The 24,860-nt window shown below is 39.7% G+C and overlaps 1 protein-coding gene across 1 annotated transcript in view; it reads right to left on the bottom strand.

Moving 5' to 3' along the window:
• Nucleotides 1-7,131: 7,131 nt before the first annotated feature.
• DKK2 (dickkopf WNT signaling pathway inhibitor 2) overlaps nucleotides 7,132-24,860 on the bottom strand; it is a 115,879-nt gene continuing 98,150 nt past the window's right edge. Inside the window, exons 2-4 of the mRNA XM_080678583.1 lie at nucleotides 13,642-13,792; nucleotides 12,245-12,400; nucleotides 7,132-9,548 (exon numbers count right to left, since the gene is read on the bottom strand). Coding sequence (XP_080534709.1) covers nucleotides 9,298-9,548; nucleotides 12,245-12,400; nucleotides 13,642-13,792 — 558 coding nt within the window. The 3' untranslated portion in view covers nucleotides 7,132-9,297. The remainder of the gene's footprint in view (nucleotides 9,549-12,244; nucleotides 12,401-13,641; nucleotides 13,793-24,860) is intronic.

The raw sequence follows: 24,860 nt of genomic DNA, 5'->3' as shown, positions 1-24,860 counted from the left end.
CCCTAATTCCAGCACTAACTATTGTGATTTCAGGGGAAATTAGGAAACTGCTTTAGGAAATACTCAGCAAATCTTGGAGTAAAAATATGGTTATGAAAGATAGCCTTTAGCCCAGCCGTGGGCAAACTACAGCCCGCGGGCCGGCCCGAGGAGCCGAAAGAGCAGAGGGTTCTCTTGCTCTCCCCTCTGCTCCTTCACCAGCAGCAGTGTTAACATGGCAATGTCGGGAAACACAGCCGCAGCTCCTTCTGAGTGGGCGGATTTACATCTGCACATTCAGTAGAAGGAACAACCTCTCAATCTTCCAGAGGCTCCTTGTAATGCCCGCGGACGCATCCCCCGACATCACCCTGGGAATGCGTAGACACTTTATTGTGGTGATGTAGGGAGACACGCCCCTGGAGAGCACAGTATCAGAGCATTAGCTAAAAAGGAGACCAACAACACTGTTCCCACTGAAGTTGATGTTTTAAAGACCAAAAACCTTTCAACCCAGTCTACATTGCCATTTACATCTACGTCCTGGGCATAATTTGGAAGTTGCACTAAAGAAAATGTTTAATTTACTGTTTACACATTTTGTTCTTTTCTATTTGTTTTAGTTTTAAATTATTTTATTATATTTAAGTTTAATTTGAAAGGCTTTTGTACCTTTTTTTTGTTAGGCAATTTTATTTTGCCTTTGCCATCTTCAATATAAGGTATGTTATTGTGCTATGATTCCTCCATTTTTTGAAGTTTCAAATTATAATAATTAGTGTTTACATGCTTCTTGTTAAAATGTTTGAAATGAATAAAACTATTGAAATAAAAAAAAAAAAGACCGTACCCTTTTATGTAATGATGTTTACTTTGAATTTATATTAGTTCACACAAACACTCCACCCATGCTTTTGTTCTGGCCCTCCGGTCCAGTTTAAGAACCCATTGTGGCCCTCGAGTCAAAAAGTTTGCCCACCCCTGCTTTAGCCTCAGCTCTGATGCTAATGAGCTCTGCCATTGCAAACTCTCCCATAATCCTAAAAGGGGTGGTTCTTTCCAATGGAGGCCACATACCTTTAAGGAGAAGAGGGCAACTCTGGCCTCAGAGAGTCAGAGTCTCCAATCCTGGCTCCACCCCTTTTGGCTGTAGAGGGGTTGTGTGACCAATGACTTGAGAGACATAGAGACACCACTTAGCCAGCCCCTGGACCATTCAAAGAGACAAGAGTTTCGAGCATATTGTAAGGAATAAAGTGCAGTAACACACTTGATGGCATTCTGAGGCCAAGTAAATGTGCTGTAGAAATAGTAATTACTATTTTTTTCTTTATTGATTAAGGTATTAAATATGTGTCCTTATTCCCCATTGCCTCCTCCCCCCACCCCACTCCCATTCATGCCCTCACCCCCCTTTGTGTCTGTGTCCATTGGTTATGCTTATATTCATGCATACAAGTCCTTTGGTTGATTACTCTCATGTCCGCATCCTGTGAGAGAGTCCTTATGAACAATCTTTGCCAGTTAATCATGAGATAAGATCTGGATTCTCAGTAAGATAACTTGAAGATTCAGAAAATGTTGGACTAGCACAATATTCTGTTTGGTCAGTCCCTAAATCATTGGTTTTTCTATGAAGCCCCACTCCTAACAGCTAGTTTACACCCAATCAATCCTTTCTTTTAAGTACTCCCTTTGAGTTATTTCAAGATTACCAAAATAAACGTTTTTTCCAAGGAAAGTTCACATAGTCCCTTCTCCCTGAGCATTTTGTTGAATTGCCTCTGCCTGTCCCTTTCTTCCAGATGGTCAATCTCTTCAGCCTACCCCACTCTTGACACTGAGTAGGTTTTCCTAAAGTGTTTTTCCCTGTTCAATAACTGATAGTTATTCTCTTCAGTAACCTTAACACTTTGTTTTGAGCAATATTATACTCATTAAAGAAAAGCAAAATCCTAACTGTTTTAAAGTTGTCTTTACCTCTTTTATTGTAAGGAAAGTTTTGCATAGCATCCCACATTTCTCCACAGCTGACATTGATTTTTAACAGCCCCAAACCGAAGCCCAAAGTGTACAAACATGTGAAATAGCTTTGCTGTGTATTCCTCTCAGGCATTGTAAAAGGTAGCATCGCTATATTTGGATCTTGGAAATTTATAAGACATGGACATGTGTTAAATAGCTTAAATGTTACATTAACATTTCTATAGACAACACTCAGTCTTAATGTTATCTAAATAAGCTTTAAGTCATACAATTGGGCACAGAATAAATGGTTATTGGATCAGACAAGAACACAGCTGTAAAGAGCGATAGGCCAGGTAAGAAAAGAAATGGAAAATTAAATGATCTCAATTTCAAAGTCTCCTTGAAACGCTTAAGTGGGACTTAGAATATTTTACATGCACTAGTTTATCTGATGTTCTCCATCTGTTAGTAGGCCCTGGAGGCTGACTGGCCATTAAAAACAGAATGATGACTGGGGTAGCAGGTGCAGTGAAGGGGGAAGATGTGGAGCAAATAAAACAAGTCCATGGCATGTATAAGAAATGTGGACCCCTAGGAAATTTTAAAAGGTTGTGCACTGTGGTATTCATGACGTATGTGTTAGAGGTATGATGGCAAGTGTATTTCTCATGAAATGACTTCAATTACTTGCATATTGTTATTTCTTTAGAATTCCAAATACTGTACTATACAATTACTTCAGACTGAAAGACTTGCCTTGACAAATTGCCCTTTAATGCAATTCATTGGCCCATTGTCAATGGGAGTGTTGCCTGAGCTACACCCTTTGGTAAAATTATTTTCTAAACCTACTGCTATGAGTCAACTATTCTCCTCCCATGAGTCTTTCTTGACATCTGTATTAAATTGAAGCATCTTATTAACACCTTTTCGGATTTCCAGCATTCCACTTGATGCATCTCTTTCTTCCACCCTCACTTGAATCTTTGCTCTATCTCTGTGCCCTAGCCCTGTTTATTTCCTTTTCTATATATTCCTGCCACTGCCATACTCATCCACTTGTCTGCAACTGCTTTTCTTAGTACATTGAACAAGTTCTCTTTTTTGGTTGATGCAAACCCTTTTCATAGATTTTTTTCTTGAGTCATCAAGCTGGATGATGAGAAACTTACAAAGGGAAAATTTCTAAAGAATTGTCAAGATTCTACTGAGGACAATTCTTTCTTTATATATTAGATACAAAGCCACTGTACAGTAAATATTTTTTAACTTTTTTTTTAAATCAACAATTTCTCTTTCTTTGTTCCTGATCCTCATGCTAGACTAGAGAGATTCTACTTGTTCTCCAAACCTCATCCAGTCCAGCAGCAAATCCAGTTGTCTCTATCTCCAATAGATCTCAAATTCAATAATTTCTCATGGCCTGGCTGGTTTTGCTCAGTGGATGGAGCATCGGCCTGTGGACTGAAGGGTCCCGGGTTCCATTCCAGTCAAGGGCACATGCCTAGGTTGCGAGCTTGATCCCCAGTTGGGGGATGTGCGGGAGGCAGCCAATCAATGATTCATCATTAATGTTTCTCTCTCTCTCTCTTCCTCTCCTTCCCTCTCTGAAATCGATAAAAATATATTAAAAAATAATAATTTCTCATGACTTGCATTTTACCTCACTAACCTAAGCCACCAGTAGTTCTTGCCTTGGATACACTAGAGTCTCTTCTCCACACAGCAGCCTGATCCTTTGAAAACATATTAGCTCATGTTTCTCCCATGCTCACAAGCTCTTGCCAGTTCCAAATCCTTTTCATAATAGAAGTACTCATGATGGTCAATAATGTTCTACACAATCTGACCCAGTGTGTTCTATGATCTCATCTCATACCTATCCCTCTTTCCCATCCCACTTCACTCCCCCTTCTACTTCTTCAGATTGTTAAATACTTGCCTTGCTCTTCTTCTTCTTATGCTACTGTTTCTCCAGACCTTGTATCGCCAAATCCTCATTCACTCAAGTTCTTGTTCATGTTTTTCTCCTATAAGAGATATTCCATGACCATTGAATTAAAAATAGCACTACTCATCTCTCTCTGTTTCTAAAGTGCTCCTCTATGTCTTTTATAGTATTTATCAATTATCTAGTTATTTTATGCCTCCTAGCTATTGCTCTGAAAAGTAACTAGAATGTAAAAACAGTGAGAAAGTGAACTTTATTGGTATGGTTCTCTGCTTTTACTCACTGTGCCTACAAAGCTGCCTAGCACATAGAAGGTGCTCTCAGTGAGTGGGTGTTGAGTGAAGAAAACTTGGAAGTGTCTTCTGTGCCCCTTTCTTAAAATAGTTTTTGTAAGTATCAGTAGTAATTTTATTTCAGAGATCTGCTGATGTGCTTCTAGAACAAAAGCAGGGATGAGGGAGTAAGTAATTCTACAGCATGAAGCAGTAGAAGCAGCCGCTGTGGCACACCCCTAAAAAAATTAGCTTGCAAGATACTGTGGAGGTCATATCTATCACCAAACCATACCTGTTCTCAGTTAAGCACTGGTGTTGCTTTGATTATATTAAGTACATAAAAAAGAAGCCCCAATAAGTCTAATACCATGGTGAATTTCTAAACTTGACCAGTTTTACATGAAGGCATCAATGCCTCAAACACTACACACTCTCTAAAAGAAGGTAGAACACACAGGTGAATTCTCCTCCCACCCCACTATTTGGTAAAATTTAGTGCCATAGCTTAAGTCTTGGTGTAACATTTTTCTCAAGTAAATTTAAGTACATAGGTCATGGTTTTCAGCCGGCTTATTGGGATTGTTTGAAATTTTTAGCATTGCCAAAACAAAGATTTTTCTCCATCTATCTTCTTTCACTCAAATGTCAAGCATCTCTGCTATGGTTTTTGACAACACCATGTCCTAGCACATTTTCTAAGATACCTACTCTAAGAGCTAGAGATTGGCATGTTTTCTAAATGTGGTGAAATCTTTGGCTTATTATTGTGTATGCTAAAAATTCATTGGACATTTTTAAAAAACAAAGTCTGTCATTCCAGTGAGACACTGTCCAGGCCATAGCTGCTGAAGGAGTTTGACTTCTCCCAGATATCAAGAATCCCTCTGGTGAAAACAGAGCAGAATATGGAGAAAAGGCAGAAAACTCATTAACTTGAGGATTTTGAATTTCATTATTTGGACACATTCTAAAGAGAAAGATATCAAATATAGACTTTAACTTTTTTTATTTCAACTTATTTATCTTTAGCATGCAAGTTAAATTTTAAATTTTGTACTCTAATTTCTTCTAGGAATTTTAAAGAGAATTGATATTCAAAATTGGGGCATCTTTGTATTGTTGCAGTTTTATGATTGAAATGTGTTTATACATTTTATTATCAGATACCCAATGTGTCATTTAATCTCACTATAGAACCTCTGATAGACTGTTAGAGAATATGGTAAACATAATTTGGGATGGTAAAAAGAAAGAGGAGTTATTTTCCAGTTCTGCATATAGTGTTATCTTTGAGTCAATTGAATTAATGAAGTATTTTCATCCATTTTGCAATTTTGGAGAGATAAAATAATTCCCTATCATTGATCCTGAGAGAATCCATATAGAAAGAGTGGTTGGCATTGAGGGAATGGCCTTCTTAGGTACCGCCTTAGGAGATAATTGACCAGATTGGGCTAAAACCCATATTTTCACCATAGATAAATGGTTATGTATAATGGGTTAAAATATATAGATCTGGGAATGATATTGGGGGGTCATTTCTAATTCTTAATATTAGCTTAATGTAGAGTATATCTTTGTCTCTCTCCATCTCTCACTCCTTATTCTCATGTGGTATAAATTATCCATTTTGTAGAATTTCAAATGAAATTATTGAATGAGAAATACAAAGTTCCATGCCTTCCCCACCCTTCTTCTTTGACACTAACTGCCAGAAGAAAGTGTGTCATTCTGCTCTGCCTATCCATGTTGTAAATTTTATAGGGCACCTCCCACAGTTAGAACTTATGTTGTCTGGTCTTGCTTGAGGATGGGCACAGAACCTGTCTCTTTTTGGTGTCCTTTTGCCCACAGTTACACCCCACATTTCTCCAATATTAATTATATCAGGATAATCTGTCATCATCTGCCTTTCTGTCTTAACCTTTTTCTCAAACGGCCTTAGTTTGGGGACAGAGAAAGGTGTGATTGATTATTTCCTCAAATCCGAAGGCTACAATAGACATTTCATTTCTTGGTTAAAAAAGAAGTTAGAACCATTTGTCACTTCTCAGGGCATCTCACTGAGCTCAGTGGAAAAGAAAAAAAAATGCACACATATGATTGTTATAGTATAAAATCCACTGCATCTGGGAAATGTAAATATTCTGAATTTGAGGAAACAGGTTAACTATTTATAAATACACTTAAGTGACTAATTAGTAATGTGGGAATTACTTCAGCAGTGCTTGAGGTATCTTCAACTCTGACCTGTAGCTCTGGGACTGTTTCAGCTTCCTCAAGCTGCCATGGCTATACTTAATCTGTTCCACTATGTCACAGAATGTTTATTTTTCCATATTTTCAGCCCATTACCATCTCCAATATAATGTGGGCTCTTACAACTACTCCTGGTCTCATAATTGGTGAGTACTGTTTGTCACACACTCCTGACATCTGTGTGTTCAGGAAGCAGAGGAAAGACCTTCCCAGGAAGTAGGTTGGAGTTCACCCAGGGCCAGGTAACTCAGTGTAGCCATACAGAGACAAATATATTTTGTATCTTCTTTGTACCACAGGAGAATGAACCAATATCCTAAGCATGTCCACATTTCTACTTTGAAAAAATTTAACCTAGAGAGATGATTATAAGAAATATGCTAGGTGGCTTCAAGAGTTTTGAAAAAGTTTGTAGAGAGTCCTTGTTCTAAGATGTTCCAAAAGGCAAAATAAGAACAAATGGGTAGAAAACATAAGCTGGAATACTTTTATGAAAAAATAACTCTCTAACAATTACAGCTGTAATGCCATGAAATAAGCTACCTTCAATAACAGCGAACTGCCTCAACCATCTTATGGTGATGCTGCCCAAAGGATTTCTACTCAGATTGAAAAATCAGACCCAGTCCAGTTGAACTTTGAAAATCTATGATTCTATGAAAACTTTTCCCATAAGAAAAACATGAAGAAATTTAAATTCGATTTTTGAAGGAGAAAAATTTAATATATTTTATCTTATTTATACATTCCCCCTAAATTACAAAGTCAATTGCTGCAAATATATTCTGCTACAAAGCTTTCTGTAAGAAAAATCTCTATAAGAACATACATCTCATTAACATTTCCTGTAAATAAATTACTTCAAATAATAATTTTTGAAGGGATGTACAGAAGGGAAATAATGCAGAAACCAGATTGTAAATGTAATTGTTACATAGGAAACGTTTGACTGAAATGCTCAATTTTTTATGTTGCCACGCATGTAGAATCCTGTTTGTACAGACTTTGGTTATTGAATAGGTTAGTTGAAAATTTTTGTTTTCGCAGACATATGGAGGAAACGTAAATCGTAATTATCCTAGTAAACATGTGTGAGAAGGTGACATTTTTAATAGACATGGAGTCTCAGGTTCAATTTCTACTGGGAGAACTTGAATTTGAGACTAAAGATGAAGATTAAGTAAAAAAAATTAAGGAGTGACTTTAAGTTTATAAAAGAAAAGGTCAAAAGTAACAACTATACATTTTTACCTTATGCTTTAGACATAATGTTTGGAAGTGAGTAAAGTAAAAAAAAAAAAGAAAGATAAAATGGTTTCAAAGAATGAAGAACCTGTGGTTTTATAGGTTAGCAATATGTAGATCCTACAAGTTATTCCATTTATATATATATATATTTATCTCAATGGATGCAGAAAACAGAAATTGTATCTTTGTGGGAGAAAAGAAGTTGTAGGGGAAGGTTGATGCAGAAAAATCTGATGTTGCTACCAGCCAGTTAGGAGCTTATTGAGGGCAATGGAACCTTACTATGTACTCCCTGTCTTGAGAGTTCATTTTGTGAGAAATTCTCATATTATTTTAGGACCTCAAATGTATAAAATATATACTTTGAGGTCAAGTAGTGACCTCACACTGTTCTCATCCGTGTGGTGAGTATTTTGAGATCTCAGATCCCATAGAAAACTCCATTTAAGTTGTGCAGCCTTGGATTCAAAGATGAAAAGTTATGTTGTGCTTCAGGCATGTCTATGCATTGCCCAAACCTGGATACTGTACAGTTCCCCCTATTTCCTTGCTGGCTCCAGTGCAGGGGAGACGCAGCTCCAGTCTGCACTCTCAGCTTTACCCTGCCGTTCTGCAGAGTACATAAGGAATAAGTGTGCTTACCAGTCTAATGCTATCAACACATAGGGAATGCCAATGCCTTAAAAAGTACTGATCTCTCTATTAGCCTGGTTTCCCATATATTCTGGATATCTTATAAAGATTTGTAATCTGTGAAAATTCTTCTCTGTGCTTTACACGACTACTGGGGTTAGGTTGGAAAATAACATGTATTCATGGTAGGAATCACATACAATCTAGAAAGATGAAACAATATCCCTTGAGAATCTGAATGGACTACTTTTGTCTTGTTATGCTGGTTCTTATTAAGCACAGGTGAAAGTAAATATTGGAAAACACAAATAAGCAGTTTGAGGAGAAACAAGTTGTGTGTGTGTGTGTGTGTGTGTGTGTTTTTTCTTTTATAAAGGCCTTGATGGAAGACCTGCAATTATTTTGAAATTATTTGGAAAATATCAACTGCTTTTTTTGGGTGTGTCTACTAAGGCCTTTGATTGAACAGTAAAAGCAGTGTTCCAAATTAAAAGGTGATCTGTGTTACAAATTAACTCTGCTTCATTTCCTATTTGACATTTTTTTTTTTATGTTTTACATTCTATGTATACCAAGATACACTGGGAGTGTTTTATTAAACTCTAACTTGGAGTAGAAACATGGCTTTAGGTTATTTTATAGACAATCTCCTATCCGGAGGGAACCGATCCTCCAGCACAGCCTACACTCCCGAAAAGTCACATGGTCAGTAATTTTCACGGTGCTTTCTTTTTCCAGGAATTGCATTTTCACAAGTGTGTACATTATTTACATAAACAAGCTGCATAACGGAAACACACTAGTTGTACTACATTTGTCACCCTTTCCAATAGACTTAGTTCTCTTTTCCTTTTTCTCGCTCTGTGATTCATATTCTTATCACATGCCTTACATTAGCTATTCTTCGGAGATCCAAATCCTCTGTGCTAGGATGCGCTAAATGCACAGATTCAGTCTGCTCCTGATGCGTTTCCTCTGAAGTGATCATATTTTCTGACACACGTGGAGTCTGGCTTTGGAGGAGTAGGTAGCATCTTTCCATACTTTACAAGACAGGCCCTTTGCGCAGTCACACCGCTGGAAAATTTCCAGCCCGTGAGAGCCCTTCTTGCGCTGTTTGGTACAGACTTCCCCCTGATGGAGCACTGGCTTGCAGATTTTGGTCCAGAAGTGACGAGCACAGCAAAACCCTTCCATGCAGTCTGATGATCGCAGGCAGGGGTCTCCTTCATGCCCTGCAGGATGATGACCAAAATATATCACCTCAACACTTCATAGCAATTCTATTTGCAATCAGAGCACATAAAGTATTTTACTTATGCTATCTTCCATAATGTCTTGGGTTAACAGCAATGGGCTCTTCCTATAATCTACCAATCCATTATTGTTTATTTTCATGTTTGCTATCTGAATATCAAATTTAACAAACAGCTAGACTATACTTTATCTTCTCTTTATTTTTTCATACGGCACCTCTAGATAGTTCCCTGATCATTATTCTTTCTCTTTTTACTAGTTGAGTGAAAATAAGAAAATAAGAAGAATTGCTTTCAAATTAATTAATTTTATACCTTTCTTGAAAGGTGTAAACAAACTCTGATTGAAGGAGGGGGCTGAAATTCTCAGGAATGCCTAAGATCATGTATCAGAGTCTAACCAGGAAAATGGAAACTGATTCTTCAAACTACAAGGTATTTAATGCAGAGAACTGGTCACATGGGTAGTGGCAGGGCTAAGAAATACCAGAGGATGCTAAAGCAACACAGCAGGAAACCACTACTACATTCAGGCTGGAGAATCCAGAGGAGCAAAGGATGGCAGAATAGAGAGCTGGGATCACTAGCTGGGATGAGAACTCATCAGGCCCAACTGGTGGGACTGAAACCCCAAGGAGATACAGCTCTGCCAGAAGCACTACTGGAGGAAGGGAGAACATGTTGGCTTTTTCTTTCCTCTTCCTCTCAGTGTCCCACCACAGCAAAACCCATGTGGCCAGAGCCACTGACAGGGAGCCTAGGAAATGCAGTCTAGAAAGACTTTTGATACAGAGAAAGGGCAGAAAGCCCGGGTCAACCAAGAAGTCACCATAAAAATCATGTGGAGCTCTGGCTGTTACAGCTCAGTTGGCTGGGCATCATGCTATGCACCTAAAGGTTGCCAGTTTGATTCCTGGTCAAGGCACATGCCTGGGTTGCAGGCTCAATCCCTGATAGGGGGCGTGGAGGAAGAAGCTGATCTATGTTTGACTGTCACACATCGATGTTTCTCTCTCTCTCTAAAAAAAACAAACACACTCACACACACACACATACACACACACACACACAAAACATGTGGAAGCATAAATCTGTGTATTTAATTTAGAAAAAAATTATTAAGTCAGCAAAGAGCCTCCAAACATCACAGTTGGGTTGATGTGTAACCTGTATAAAGAAGGGGTCAGCAAACTTCTCTGTTACATACAGATTGGAAATAATGTTGGTTTTTTAGATCATATGTATCACAACTCTTCAATTCTGCTGTTGTCTTACAAAAACAGCCATTGAGAATGCCTAAATGAATGAGTAAGTCTGTGATACAATAAAAGCTTATTGACAGAAACAGGCAGCAGGACAGATTTGGTTCCTAGGCCATAGTGTGAGAATCCTGGTCAAAAGGGTTTTCTGTCATCCCAAATGTAACCAATCCCACTGTGTAATATGGACACAACTCACTAGCCATCAGCATACGATTTCTTCCTTCTACCCATCATAAAACTACATATATAAATACTTAGCAAATTTGAAAGTACACAATGACATAGACATCTTTGAATAAAGAGAAATACTCATGTATTAACAATTGCATGTGAATTTGGTGGAGTAGTAATAAGAGATATGTGTAAAGGATTTAGGCCTTTAGGAGTGTAGACAAAGGATAATTGAAGAAGAATTGTCAATCTCTAGTCCTATCCACATGACCATTTGCATTCCAGGTCAGACTAATAGGTCAGTATCCTATAAGAGTGGGGTGAAGGGGGGGCAATGGTAAGATATGTACACATATAAAATAAAAAAAATACTCTCTCTGAAGAATATGAGAATGTGGGGAAACAGTTTTTGTGTTCAAGCAAGTTGGGGAAATACAGTATTTTAAGAAGTTAATCAGTTTTCCTCATTGCTGGACTTTTCAGAGCCTTCAGTAGAGCAATGTTTATTATAAAGTTCCAAAAATAGTGAGATATATTATTACAAAACTCTTGAACACAGGACACTTTTATTCACAGAATGTCTTGAAAGAGTAGTGCTCCACAGAACAGACTTGCAAAAAGATTCCTTTAAAAATGGATGTGTTTCATACTTTCAAAATTTTACTACTGGTAATAAGGTTCATATTTTCAAATTTAATTATCAGGGATTAGACTTCTGAAATATTTTGATATAATTAAGAGGATTTATGGCTATACATAATTGCACTAGAAACCAATTATTCTTGGTAAATTATTTTATGAATATTATGGTAGCTGGTTGTCTAGGGAAGTAAAATTTCTGAATCTGCAAAGATGAGAAAGACTCAAAGACATAGTGATTTAATCATATTGAAGCGAACATTTTCCTATTTATTTTTCAGAATGCTTTATCCTTTGATATGTGACAAATGCTTGCATAGGAAATATCTTCTAAATCCCATGTAAAAAGACAAGGTTGTTAAGAAAATGACATAGTTGACCAGGCTACTGCAATTCTTGTAACACACAGTTTCTAATAATTTAAGATCTCTAAGAAAACTCTAAGCATCCTCGAAATTAAGAATTAATAAATCCAGTTAAAATCTTGTCTTTAAACTATCTTCTTTGTATATTTCTAAAACCAATGGAATTAATTAGCTATATTTTCTGTACTTTTTATAAAACAATAAATAAAAGTAAACATAGAACTACAGTTATCCCTACCTTTTATGTGTGACATCTTAGTGTGTGGTCTTCCTAGATTCTGCCACCCCAAGTCGTGGTTTGAGTAATGGCCATGGTTTCGATCTCTGTGCCGAGTGCCATCCAGAGCTGGGATGTGAGGGGTTAAGATGCTCTCAGTGACTGGGATGCAGATACCTGGAGATGGTCAGGTAAGCAGTTAGTCTTATTCAATTCTATACAATGTGGTTCTTATCCATGTATTCTCCTGATGTAAGGCATGAAGCCATCTATCTATCATCTATCTATCTATCTATCTATCTATCTATCTATCTATCTATCTATCTATCATCTATCTATCTATCATCATCTATCTATCCATCCATCCACCTACCTATCATCTATCTCTTCATTTATCCATTTGTTCATTTATCATCTTATTGGAACTGAGTATTCAATAGTTTGGCTCCGAGTCCAAACTTGATTGGCATCTTGTCTCTTTCAAGACTAAGTGACCTTGGGCAAAAATAGGAATAAAAACAAATTCATTTTACTAAGTTATTGTGAATACATGTGCAAGCTCAGAATAGTGATATACCGAAGTATTAAATTAATATTACCTATTCATACTTTAAAAATGTCTGTCCAGACATGCATCTTTGGGACTCATGTCCCCTTGTTCAATCACCAGTACAATCCTAATCTACACTGTAAACCTCTCTAGGGTATGAGGTCCTCTTCCCTTTACCTCCTGTGCAAGGGATTTCCAGTAGGACCATGCCCAGAGCTGAGGAGCAAGTACAGGAACGTGAGCCTGCTTATGTTGTTTGTGTAACTAAGTATATGTTTCTGATCACCTTCTGCAATTATTTAGTGTTTTCACCACATGTTTGTCTATGGTTTTTCATTTTATTATTGCTGAATTTGTGCCTATAAGTTAATTGAGATTGAGTGAAGTCATGCTTATGTAATGGCTGGGGAATAGACTCTTGTATCTCCTTTCATAGGAACGAATCACTTCATTACCATCTGAGTGTGCCACCAGGTAAGGCCTTCAAAAGAGGACAATGAGTATAAGAATCAAGGTATGAAATGTATGAAATTGGGAGACAGACTCACAATTGCATTGCTAAATCACAGCAGGTTATTTTCTTTAGTTCTGTTGGATGTCTTTGCTCATGTGCTTAGTGGAATAGAACATCTAGCTATTTACAAACAACTCTTCAACAGGGTAAATCCAACTCAGCATAGATTATTAAATACAGAAGGTGATCAAAGCCTAGGAACACTAAGATTTTAGAGGTAATTCAGGTAATCTTATCTAAACTATGTTCCAGTTCTTGCCTATTTGGAAAGACTCTTTACATGTCAGGAATCTAAAGAGAAGGTAGCCTTACATGAAAAGAAAAAGGCCCATCAACACTGAGCGCTATCTTTACCATTATTGCAGCGGTTACCAGGACAACACATGCCATCTCTATGGCAACGCTTCTTTTTCCTTCGGCACACCATGCAGGCTGAAGATCCTTGGTGGGGACTGTGGCAGTATCTCCCAACTTCACATTCCTTATCACTGCTGCAAGGGTAGGCCTGTCAGGAAGTGGAAAAACACCAAAAGCAAAGTAGATTAGATCTTTTAACACTTATGAATAGTTATTGTTGCAAATTATGATGGAAAATAAGTCAATATATTAACATTGTATTTTGTTCTGAGCACAGATCCTACATAGAGACACTTACTTAACTGAGAACCTTAGAAATATTGATTATTGATGGTGAAAAATATAAAGTTGACCATTTATTTTCATTGACACCATTTTGAATTAAAATTTAGACTTTGCACCCTGGCCAATGTGGTTCAATTGGTTGGGTATCATCTGGTACACCCAAGGGTTGAGAGGTTCAATTCCCCATCAGGGCATATGCTTGGTTTGCAGGCTTGATAACCAGTGTGGGGCATGCAGGGGACAGCCAGTCAATGTTTCCCTCTCACATTGATGTTTCTCTCTCTTTCTCCCTCTCTCCTCTTCTCTCTCTCTAAAAAAAAAAAATCAATAAAAAATCTTAAAAAAATAACACCACTAACAACAATTTTGCATTGATTCGTAGAGCCATTAAGAGTGACTTTAGGGGCTTGGAAACAGTTATAATTCTTATATCTCCACTGATTTTAAGAGTGAAAGTAACAGTCAGTGTAGCCACTCCACTTTCATCTGCTAGACTAGGATGAGTGGAGGGTTAAATAAAATAACAAAGGACTATGCTAGAACCTAAAACACATCTGCCTAATTATGGAACACATATTTTAAGAGTGACAGCTCACTCCCTAGCTGGTTTGGCTCAGTGGATAGAGCGTCGGCCTGCAGACTGAAGGGTCCCAGGGTTGATTGTGGTCAAGGGCACATGCCCAGGTTGTGGGCTCAGTCCCCAGTAGGGGACATGCAAGAGGCAGCCAATCAATGATTCTCTCTCATCATTGATGTTTCTATCTCTTTCTCCCTCTCCCTTCCTCTCTGAAATCAATAAAAATATATTTTTTTTTAAAAAGAAAAGAGTGACAGCTCACACTGTCTGCCTGTGAGGAGCAAGGAGTTGAAGCACTTCCAGAGAGGAGATGAGCAGCAGCAGCAGTGTCCTGAGTGGTCAGAGAGATGCTAAGCTGCAATCACATCATCATGTTCTCAGGAAACAAACAAGCAGGCTCCTTACACACAATAGCCCTATAGGCTACTGCACCTTTAATTTACACAGAAAGGACTTCTATTTCTACTTCCCTAACAGGTTATGTGTTTAAAAGACTACTTAAGCAGTGTCATATTATCTAAAAAAAAAAAAAACACACATAAAAAACAAAAAACACATTATACAGTTATATAGTCCTTGCCTCTTGGAAGTTATTGGAAGACTTAAAATGCCTGTTTTCAGAGACTGGGAGTTGATATGTCACACCACACATCAAACTTACTCATATTTTGAAACATGTTGACAGTTAACAGGGAGACTTATTTATGTCTCTTTTTTTTTTTTTTTTTTTTGGTAGTTCATTCCCCCCCACCCCCTGGTATTTCAGATTAATGTATTTGTTTTTTAAGCAAGCATAAATGATATGAATATAAAACAGATACCATTATAATAATCTGATTATTATTTAACAGGAAAAGGGAAAACTAGATAATATAGGCATGCCATTTATACAGCTTTGCCAGGAAGTTGCAGTTAACATTCTCCAAGTCTGTCCCACAGATCGCTGGGGAAAGGAATGAAAAATAGGTGCATGCCCAGTAAGGTCTGGGCGATGTGGGAAGATGCTTATTTGTCTGTCACAAATAAGCATCTTCCCACAAGAAGTGGGAAGATGCTTATTTGTGACTGAACAAGTCAGTGGCCAGAATAGGCCTGGCCATTGCAAAATCTCAATATTTAACTCCGGAACAAAGGAGCCCTATCTCTCTCTCTCTTGCTGCTCCCTCCTGACCCCTGGCTTGCAGGGCTCTCATGGACTAATGGACTTTAATTAGCCTGATGCTACATTGGACCCAGGTCCAACATGGAATGGAAACCTTGGACATTGGCCCTATTTTTGGCTTTGCTGGAGCCCTAGCTTCATATTTTCCAGGACTGGTTTAAGGACAATGGATCTTTGCAACTCAAGAAATATAATTCTGCCCTGGCCGGTTTGGCTCAGTGGATAGAGTGTCGACCTGAAAACGGAAAGGTCCCAGGTTTGATTCCGGTCAAGGGCACATGCCCAGGTTGTGAACTTGATCCCCAGTGTGAGGTGTACAGAAGACAGCTGATTCATGATTCTCTCTCATCATTGATGTTTCTATCTCTCTCTGCCTCTTCCATCCTCTCTGAAATCAATAAAAATATATTTAAAAAACACACACAAATGTGTTAAAAAAAAGAAATATAACTCCATGCCAATGAAAACCATTTAGTCTCCCATGAGAGTCTTAGAAAATTCATTATCTAAAGATATGGTAAGAGCCACCCCACTCCCACTAGCAACAGGGGAATTACACCCACCGATTCCTCCGACAACAAAACTATGGGATACATTTTTTGTGATTCAAATAATGAGTGTGATCTGAGTGCTTTATAAAATGAGGTTTGATGGCCTAACTCCGAATACATTGCTTATTCCTTTCCCCCTTCTCTGTCCTTCTCATTCTCTTTCATTCTCTCTGTTTCTACCATCGCCTTTTTTACTATGTACTACTCCTACTCATATGTGTATACACTGTGAGTATACATGAAACCCCCACGTGTTTTTCATTTAGATTGGATCATCTTCAGTTAGAGGAAAGAAATAATGAAGTTGCTGTATGAGTCTAAAAACGTTACATGTGATTCTATGAAAAAACAAGGTACTTTTAGCTTCATTACAATGTACAGTTTACTCTCAAAAGAAAAGAAAAGCCACTAACTTTAAATTGAGAATGCTTTTGAAGAACTGCACAGTGGCAATATCTGATGCCTGTGTTATTATAATTGAGCCAGATAAAGCTATAAAATGAATTTGCATATTATTATCCCATTTTGGAACTGCATTAAGCTTAAGGGAGATTCTGAATGAAGTTGAATTTGGAGTACTAGGCCATTTTTCAAGACTCCAAAACTGATGAAAACAAAACAAATGTCACTTCCTGACTTGCTACACTCTTTCCCCCAAGCATTTTACTCCCTTCATATTTAAACCCATTCATTTTAATTGAAATGCAATTCACATGGATCTGATTCATTTACATCTATTTCATCAAATTGTTTTGCAAGAAACATTTGATGTCTTACAAGTTTTTTCCCTTCCTCAAAAATAGGACATGTTCTTTCAACAGAAATAAACACGTGCTACCTAAAACATCATGCGCAATTAACAACTCAAACAACAAATCTTGAAGAGAATCAGAATATAAAATAACACTTGGTTCCAGTCCTAAAAAAAATAATCTACATGGTAAAAAAAACAAGTTGTTTGCTAAAAGCAGTTATTTATTCAAGAATTGTGAAAAGCACATTATCATCTTCTCATGCTAAGTTGATAAGAAATGAAAAATATTGAAATGAAAAACATTTGCTACAGATGATACTACAAAAAGTAATATGCAAAGTGTTCTTCATTTGAATTGGAGCACAGTAAAATTCTCACAGTTTTTCAGAAAAAAGCTCACTTTGTCTGAGACAGTCTTTTAGAGGGTAGGTAGTTTTATTACGTTTCAATATATCTTTTAATCGACTTGAACCAAAAATGACACAGGCAGAAAAAGTATGCAGGATTTTTTAATGGAAGGTTATTGTTAATGTGAACTTATAATTGTAATGAAATCCAGAATGTAATATTGAGAGGAATTCTTTGACAATTAAAAAATAAAATTGAATAATTGAAATGCAAGTCTATGTTACACAACTTCTAGTATACTTATGAAAATCTTGGTTCCAATAAATAGCTTTATTTATGAATAAAATCAAGAAAGAATGAGACAAATTAATTGAAGCAGGTTTTTGGAAAAGCAGGTGATATTTGGGGGCCTGCTTGGCCTTCTGAAATCAGTGTCCCCCAGCCCAGATCCACTCAGCTATAGTTTCCCTTTCCCTTGCCATAGTCATTAGCAAGACAATGCAGAACATGAGAAAATACTATGGATCTGACACATTAATAGCAAAGCTTGTGTTTTCAGCCCAATGAATTATCTGTTAGTAAAGAGTCTTAAATAATTTTCAACTCAATTATGAGGACCGTGCAGCCTGCTATTGAGTCCCTCCCACCACATTAACCCCTTTAGAATGTCTGAAGATGTTATCATAGTAGGCAAGAGAGGGGGGAGGGAAGGAAAGATGGAGGGATGGTGAAAGAAGCACTTGGTAAAAGATTTGTGAAGGATCCTGAAGAAGTGATGACTGTGGTGATTAACAGACCACTGAAGGGAATTATACACATTAATAAAAGTGGCATTCAGAAATTTTCTCATGAAAAATAATCTTTATTTTCCATTTACTTTGGCTCCAAAAATCTGTTCCTTGTCTGATTTGATGATGGGTTTATGACTAACAAAAAGTAAATTTGAGTACCTTACTTTAAGTTTCCATTTAACAAACATAATAATATGCTTCCTTGGTACATGTGTTACAAATGAATAGAAAAACTGATTTATTTTACCTGCTGTGAAGTGTTCATAGTGAAGTTTTATGACTCTTTGAGATAGGCTAGTAAGCTAGGTCAAGCAGAAAAGGGAAACAGATAGTTAAACAGTAGTTTGCAGCTATCTATTAAATCCTATCTTCCCTAAAGGAAGGATAATTTAGAGTAAATGATTTGTACTTCTCCTCAACCAGAGGGTAAATAACTTAAGTCACCTTACTCAGATGGGTAGATAGCAGAAATCTAATTAGTGCCATTTGCCAACCGCCCAAGAACAGATTAAGTTAAGAAAATAAATCTCATTTTGATACATCAGCATAAAGCTGATGAATATTTTATTGATCCTCCCCTAAGACCTCCCCTAGATGCTGAGCCTTTAAAACCCCTCAAAACCAAACCTAAGGTCCCAGGACACGCTCTCCCTCCTAGGGACACAGGAACACACCAGCTCCTCTCCCCTTCTCCCTACTTCACCCCACAGGTATGTGTCTTCTAAACATACGGGACCCCAAGAGGCTTACATCCAGGGCAGCAATGGGCAGCCGCAGTTCATCCCAGACAACCTGTCCCCAAGGCCCCCTTTTTTATGACTTCTTAGTAAGCCAAAGAAGACCAGCCCAGACTCATGTCCCCAGCCCTTCCTTGATTCACTGTCCCCAGCTTTAATAACCATCCTCTAAAATTAACCTCCACAAAGTCAAGAACCCACACACTACTGGCTGGCCCTGGGCAAACCCACCAATGTTACCTTCCTGGTAACATTTTCATTTACTTGACTTTAGGTGAACAGTCTGAGAAACAGTGATAGTCTGTGTCACTGTAAACCAAGTGATAGAATAAGGGAGAGACTTTAGTACACTTGTCTTATACTAAAATACTCCCAAACTGAATCAGAAATTGGGCTGTGTGAGCATCCAAGAATCATCACCTTCATGCAGAATCATTCTTGATTTAGGCTTGGTCACAATTAGGAGATGAATTCATTTTAGACACCTAATAATAGCAGATGATGATGGATCATAAATTAAGAATGTCTGAGAGCTGTCCATGATCAGGCCAAAAACAAAGAAAATTTGCTCAATCCCCTTTCTAGGAAAAAAAAAAGTGTTTTTCATAAATAGCAGTGCTAGTTATCATTAAACCATGACATGGACTAAAAAAAGAGAAAACACATTGGACACAACTGGAATAAAATCCATCAGAAACGAGCATTTCTTTTTAGTACAAAGGATTGTTTTCAGTCATTTACTCTGTGCTAATTTAGAATCATTATTTAACATTTTAGCTACGAAGTGAAGAGACTTCTGCAAAGAAGTCATCTGTGTGTGCTCAGCAGCAGGAACCTGGGGATTGCAGGCCTCACTGCGAGGTGGCATGACTAAGCCTTCAGTAGGGATGGTTTAATGCACATGTAGAGAAGGTGTTGGAGTGTGACCTGTGAGCTGAATGTAGAGATTATAAAAGTAAACTTGGCTACTTCTCTTTCTAGAAGCTTCCAAATACCAACAGTATGTCTTGCTGCAGCTGTTGGAAAGACAGAATACTGGCAGGAAACACTGATGAGACTGTAAACAACATTTTCTAACTTCCTTTCTTTTTATTTTTTTAATCCTCACCTTAGGATATGTTTTTATTGATTTTTTAGATAGCAAGACAGTGAGAGACATAAATGTGATAGAGAAAGAGCTATCATTACCTCCTTATGAAGTCTGACTGGGGATTGAACCTGCAACCTAGGTATGTACCCTGACGGGGAATTGAACCCGCAACAATTTTGGTGTGTGGGATGATGCTCCAACCACCAGGGCTCATTCCATTTCTTGACTTGACAACAGTTTTTGTCCAGGTAAACTCAATGTAATCAGAGTTATAAGCAAAAGGCCTTTATGCAAATAATAACCCTATATAATAAAGAGGTGATATGAAAATTGACCATCACACCCTCACAAGATGGCTGCCTACGACCAGGCTGGCAGGGAGGTTAGTGAGGGACAACTAAACAACTGAACAAGCAGGCTGTGTGGGGCGACCAGGCCAGTGAGGGGGCCATGAGGGGTGACCAGGACAGTGGGGGACAGTTGGGGGCAAACAGGCCAGCACGGGGGGCAGTTGGGGTGACCAGGCTGGCAGGGAGGAGCAGTTGGGGGTGACCAGGCCAGCAGAGGGGGAAGTTGGGGGAGACCAGGCCAGCAGGAAAGGGGCAGTTGGGAGCAACCTGGCCAGCAGCAGGGGGGCAGTTGGGGATGACCTGGCCAGCAGCAGGGGGCAGTTGGAGGCAACCAGGTTGGCAGGGGGGGGGCAGTGAGGGGTGAATAGGCTGGCGGGAGGGCAGTTGGGGGTGACTAGGCCAGCAGAGGGGGGCAGTTGGGGGTGACCAGGCTGGCAGAGGGGTCAGTAGGGGGCGACCAGGCCAGCAGGGAAGGAGACGTTGGGCGTGACCTGGCCAGCAGCAGCAGGCAATTGGAGGCAAACAGGCTGGCAGGGGGGGCAGTGAGGGGCAACTAGGCTGGCGAGGGGTGAGGGGGCAGTTGGGGGTGACCAGGCCGGCAGAGGGGGGCAGTTGGGGGTGACCAGGACAGCAGAGGGGGCAGTTGGGGGAGACCAGGCCAGCAGGGAAGGGGCAGTTGGGAGCAACCTGGCCAGCAGCAGGGGGCAGTTGGGGATGACCTGTCCAGCAGCAGGGGGCAGTTGGAGGCAACCAGGTTGGCGGGGGGGGGGGGCAGTGAGGGGTGAATAGGCTGGCGGGAGGGCAGTTGGGGGTGACTAGGCCAGCAGAGGGGGGCAGTTGGGGGTGACCAGGCTGGCAGAGGGGTCAGTAGGGGGCGACCAGGCCAGCAGGGAAGGGGCAGTTGGGAGCAACCTGGCTGGCAGCAGGAGGCAGTTAGGGGTGACCAGGCTGGCAGGGCGGGGGCAGTTAGGGGTGACCAAGCAGGCAGGCAGGTGAGCAGTTAGAAGCCAGCAGTGCAGGATTGTGAGAGGGATATCCGACTGCCTGTTTAGGCCTAATCCTCGGGATCAGGCCTAAACCGGCAGTCGGACATCCCCCAAGGGGTCCCGGATTGGAGACGATGCAGGCTGGGCTGAGGGGTCCCCCCATGCATGAATTTCATGCACCGGGCCTCTAGTAATTACATAATATTCTAATGAACAAAAGAAAATGAAATGTTACTACATCTTATTTGAACTAATTGAGCCTTTCATTTTCAAGTAATCTCAAAATTGCAGAGAGAAAAGTCCTATTAATTCCAGACTTAGATTTAGGGTTGAATTTATTCTTATTTTTCTATTGCTGCCCATTGCTTGGAATATTCAAATGCAACAATGAAGTAATCAGTTCGCTAAAAACAATAAAATAAGAAAAAGTTTTTCAGCTATCTCACCATCACTGGCTGTTGAATAAACATTTGGCCATAACTAAACCTTAGTTTAACTCCCAAGTTTTCAAAATAATGACATTAATCGTGGGGGCTAGGGTGGGGAAAGGAAGGGAGAAACATCACAAGTTGTTCATGTGGGATGACCACCCATCCGGATTTTTGCAAGACTGTCCTAGTTTTGTTGTTGCTTTAATCGGGACAATCCTTTGTCCCCACAAGCACTCTTTGTAACTACCTCGGAAGTTCTCTGAAGCCAGAAAAACATCATCAGCTGGGCAGGCAGAAAAAAGCCTGCAAAGGGTGGGGGTGAGGGTGGGGGTGTGGGAAGGTGTGGGGGGTAGGGACCCAGCTGTGGGAATGAGAAACATTTAGAGTGAGTGTGAAGGTAGCAGCAAAGCGCTGGGGTCCCAAAGAAACAAAAGAAGGTTGACAATTAACATTTGGGAAACTAGATCAGACTGGCTTCCCCTAGGTCCTTAGAGAAAAGATTAATTTCCCTTCTCAGACATTTCTTAGGAGAGATCTATATTTCAATGAACAAGCAAGGCATGCTTCTCCTTTGGTCATTTCCAAATCAAACCCAGCAATCCTTATTGCAACTGAGGGAGGTCCAGTGGCATAGAGCTCACCTGTCTCCTGTGCAGTTGAATCCTGCAAGCCACAGGCTGCACAATTGGATCTTTTCCATCATCCACAATTAGTCTAGAGAGGATAAGGGTGCACTCGATGCATCTTTGAGGATTTCTGAACAGAAAGCCAGAAGGATCGAGCTATATTAAATTCCAGGGGAAAAGCTCAGATATTTCATGATGTTCTGGAGTTGTGCCATAGGTTCATTAAGGCAGCTGCTTGGTATTCAATCAATATTCAATAATTACTTATTCAGTATTTATTTATTGAACACCAACTATGATCCAGACACAACTGGCTCAGGGATGTACAAATATTTTGCCTGTGTTACCACTAAAATAACTTTGAAAAACAAATATCTCAGCATAAGTTTATGTTTATTATTAAACATTTTATAAAATGAAGTTTGCAGTAATTTGACATGATTCAATTGATCAATGCATATTGATCCTAAAATACATCACAAGATATTTATCGATAGATTTTAAAAATTAAATTGTCTTAAAAACATTCAGTTAAGCTTTAAGATATACAAGTCATCACAACTAATTTGAATGTTCTGTATCCAGAATTTTCCAACGGGTGGGGACAAGTTTTACTTTTTTAAAAAGAATGTTTGTTGATTTTTAGAGAGAGAGGAAGGGAGAGGGAGAGAGAGAAACATCGATGTGAGAGCATAACATCCATTGGTTGCCTCCTGCACACCCAAGATTGGGGATCGAGCCCACCACCCAGGCATCTGATGGAACTAGCAACCTTTCAGTGTGTGGGACAATGCCCAACCAACTTAGCCACCCCAGCCAGGGCCAAGCTTCACTTTTAAAAAATTAATGGTAAAACAAGGAAAGAAAGTGCCTTTGTGCAATTAGGATGCCCTGATCAACCATTAAAAGTATATTTGTTAAAAGGATATTCCAAATTCTGCTTTAGTTTGTCATCCAAAAGAGGTTTTTGTACCTCTGGCTAATGCAGTATATTGAGATTTGGAATGTGTGATTGTTTGTTTGTTTTTCCCTCCCTAAAATGGCAAAACTTATTTTAAACACATGTGTACTCCCAGACAATTTTAAGAAAAAGAACAATGGAAGTTGAAGATCTGGAAATTAATTCCCTTAAGATTGTTAGACCTTTATTTTTGATATAAAGTTCAGAACTGAGAGAATTTCTAATAATACTGCATGCATTATAAATTAGGAATGATGGATTTCTGCCAGTGGTCCATTAACTTCCCCAATATATTCAGAAAACCTCACTTAAACAATAATTCCATGGAATAAAGGCAAGATCTTTTCTAACTTCAGTTGTTCCACCCTGTTCTCTGTGTGTCATTAAGCAGAAAGGAGATTCCAGGGAATTCTCTACTTTGAACAGACCACCTTCTCAACTGTAACATGCACATTATGTCTATGGATCGAGAGGTAAATGGGAGGGTTAATCCATTCCATATGGTCTCAGTGCCTAGAAAAATCTAAACCAGGCAGTTTACATGGCTAACATTTTTGCCTGTTTGTGACCCATTGCCCCATCATTTGGCATGGATAGGGCAACCAACAATTATATCCCATACTCAAAAAGCAGCATCTCAGGAGTGCTTTTGCACCCATGGTTGCAGCCCTTTATACTCCATATCATACCAAATAATAGACAAACATGTAAATTGACCATACCTCCGCTACGCCCACAGCCAGTCAGAGTGAGTATGCAAATTAACCCAACAAAGAAGGAGGTTAATTTGCATACATAGGTACCCAGCAGCTGGGTCCCGGGAACTTTCTCAGCATCCAGGTCACTCCAAGGTAGGCCCCATGGGTCCTGAGCAATCTGGGAAGGGCCTGAGCCAGGGGGCTCCTGGGCAGGGGCAGAGCTGGGTGATCAGGCATCCGAGGGAGCTGGGGGCCCCCTGTCCAGGCCCCAAACCCTGGCCAGAGGCTTGGGGCCTGGGCAGGGGCAGAGCTGGGTGATCAGGTAATCGGAGGGAGCTGTGGGTCCCCTGTCCAGGCCCTAAGGCTTCAGGCCTTGGCAGGAGTGGAGCCACTGATCACAGGGAGCTGGGTGGGCCCTGCCCAGTCCCCGAGGCTTTAGGCCTTGGCAGGGGTGGAGCTGGCGATGGGAGGGAGCTGGGGGGCCCCTGCCCAGTCCCTGAGGGTTTAGGCCTGGGCAGGGGCAGAGCCAGAGATCAGAGGTGATTGGTGTGAACTACAGAGAAAATACCTTTTCTGACCGCTCATTGGCTAAGCTTCCTGTATGCCACTGGTAATATTCTTAGTAACTTGGGTATAAGAATCCAAAAAGGTGATCTAGGGTTTTTCCACCACACTCCTGGAGAAAAAAAGGAAGGTCCACTGCTGGAGGGCTAAGAAATGCCATATCCTGCCCTAGCCGGTTTGACTCAGTGGATAATGCCTAGGCTTGCTGACTGCAGGGTCCAGGTTCGATTCTGATCAAGGGCAGGCTCCTCTCTGGCCGGGGCCCAAGTCAGGGCTCATGCAGGAGGCAACCAATCAAAGTGTTC

Source organism: Plecotus auritus, assembly GCF_963455305.1.
Source record: "Plecotus auritus genome assembly, chromosome: 1".
NCBI lineage: Eukaryota > Metazoa > Chordata > Mammalia > Chiroptera > Vespertilionidae > Plecotus > Plecotus auritus.
Note: the sequence above shows the minus strand (reverse complement) of the source record. Positions and strands in the feature narration are given on the sequence as shown.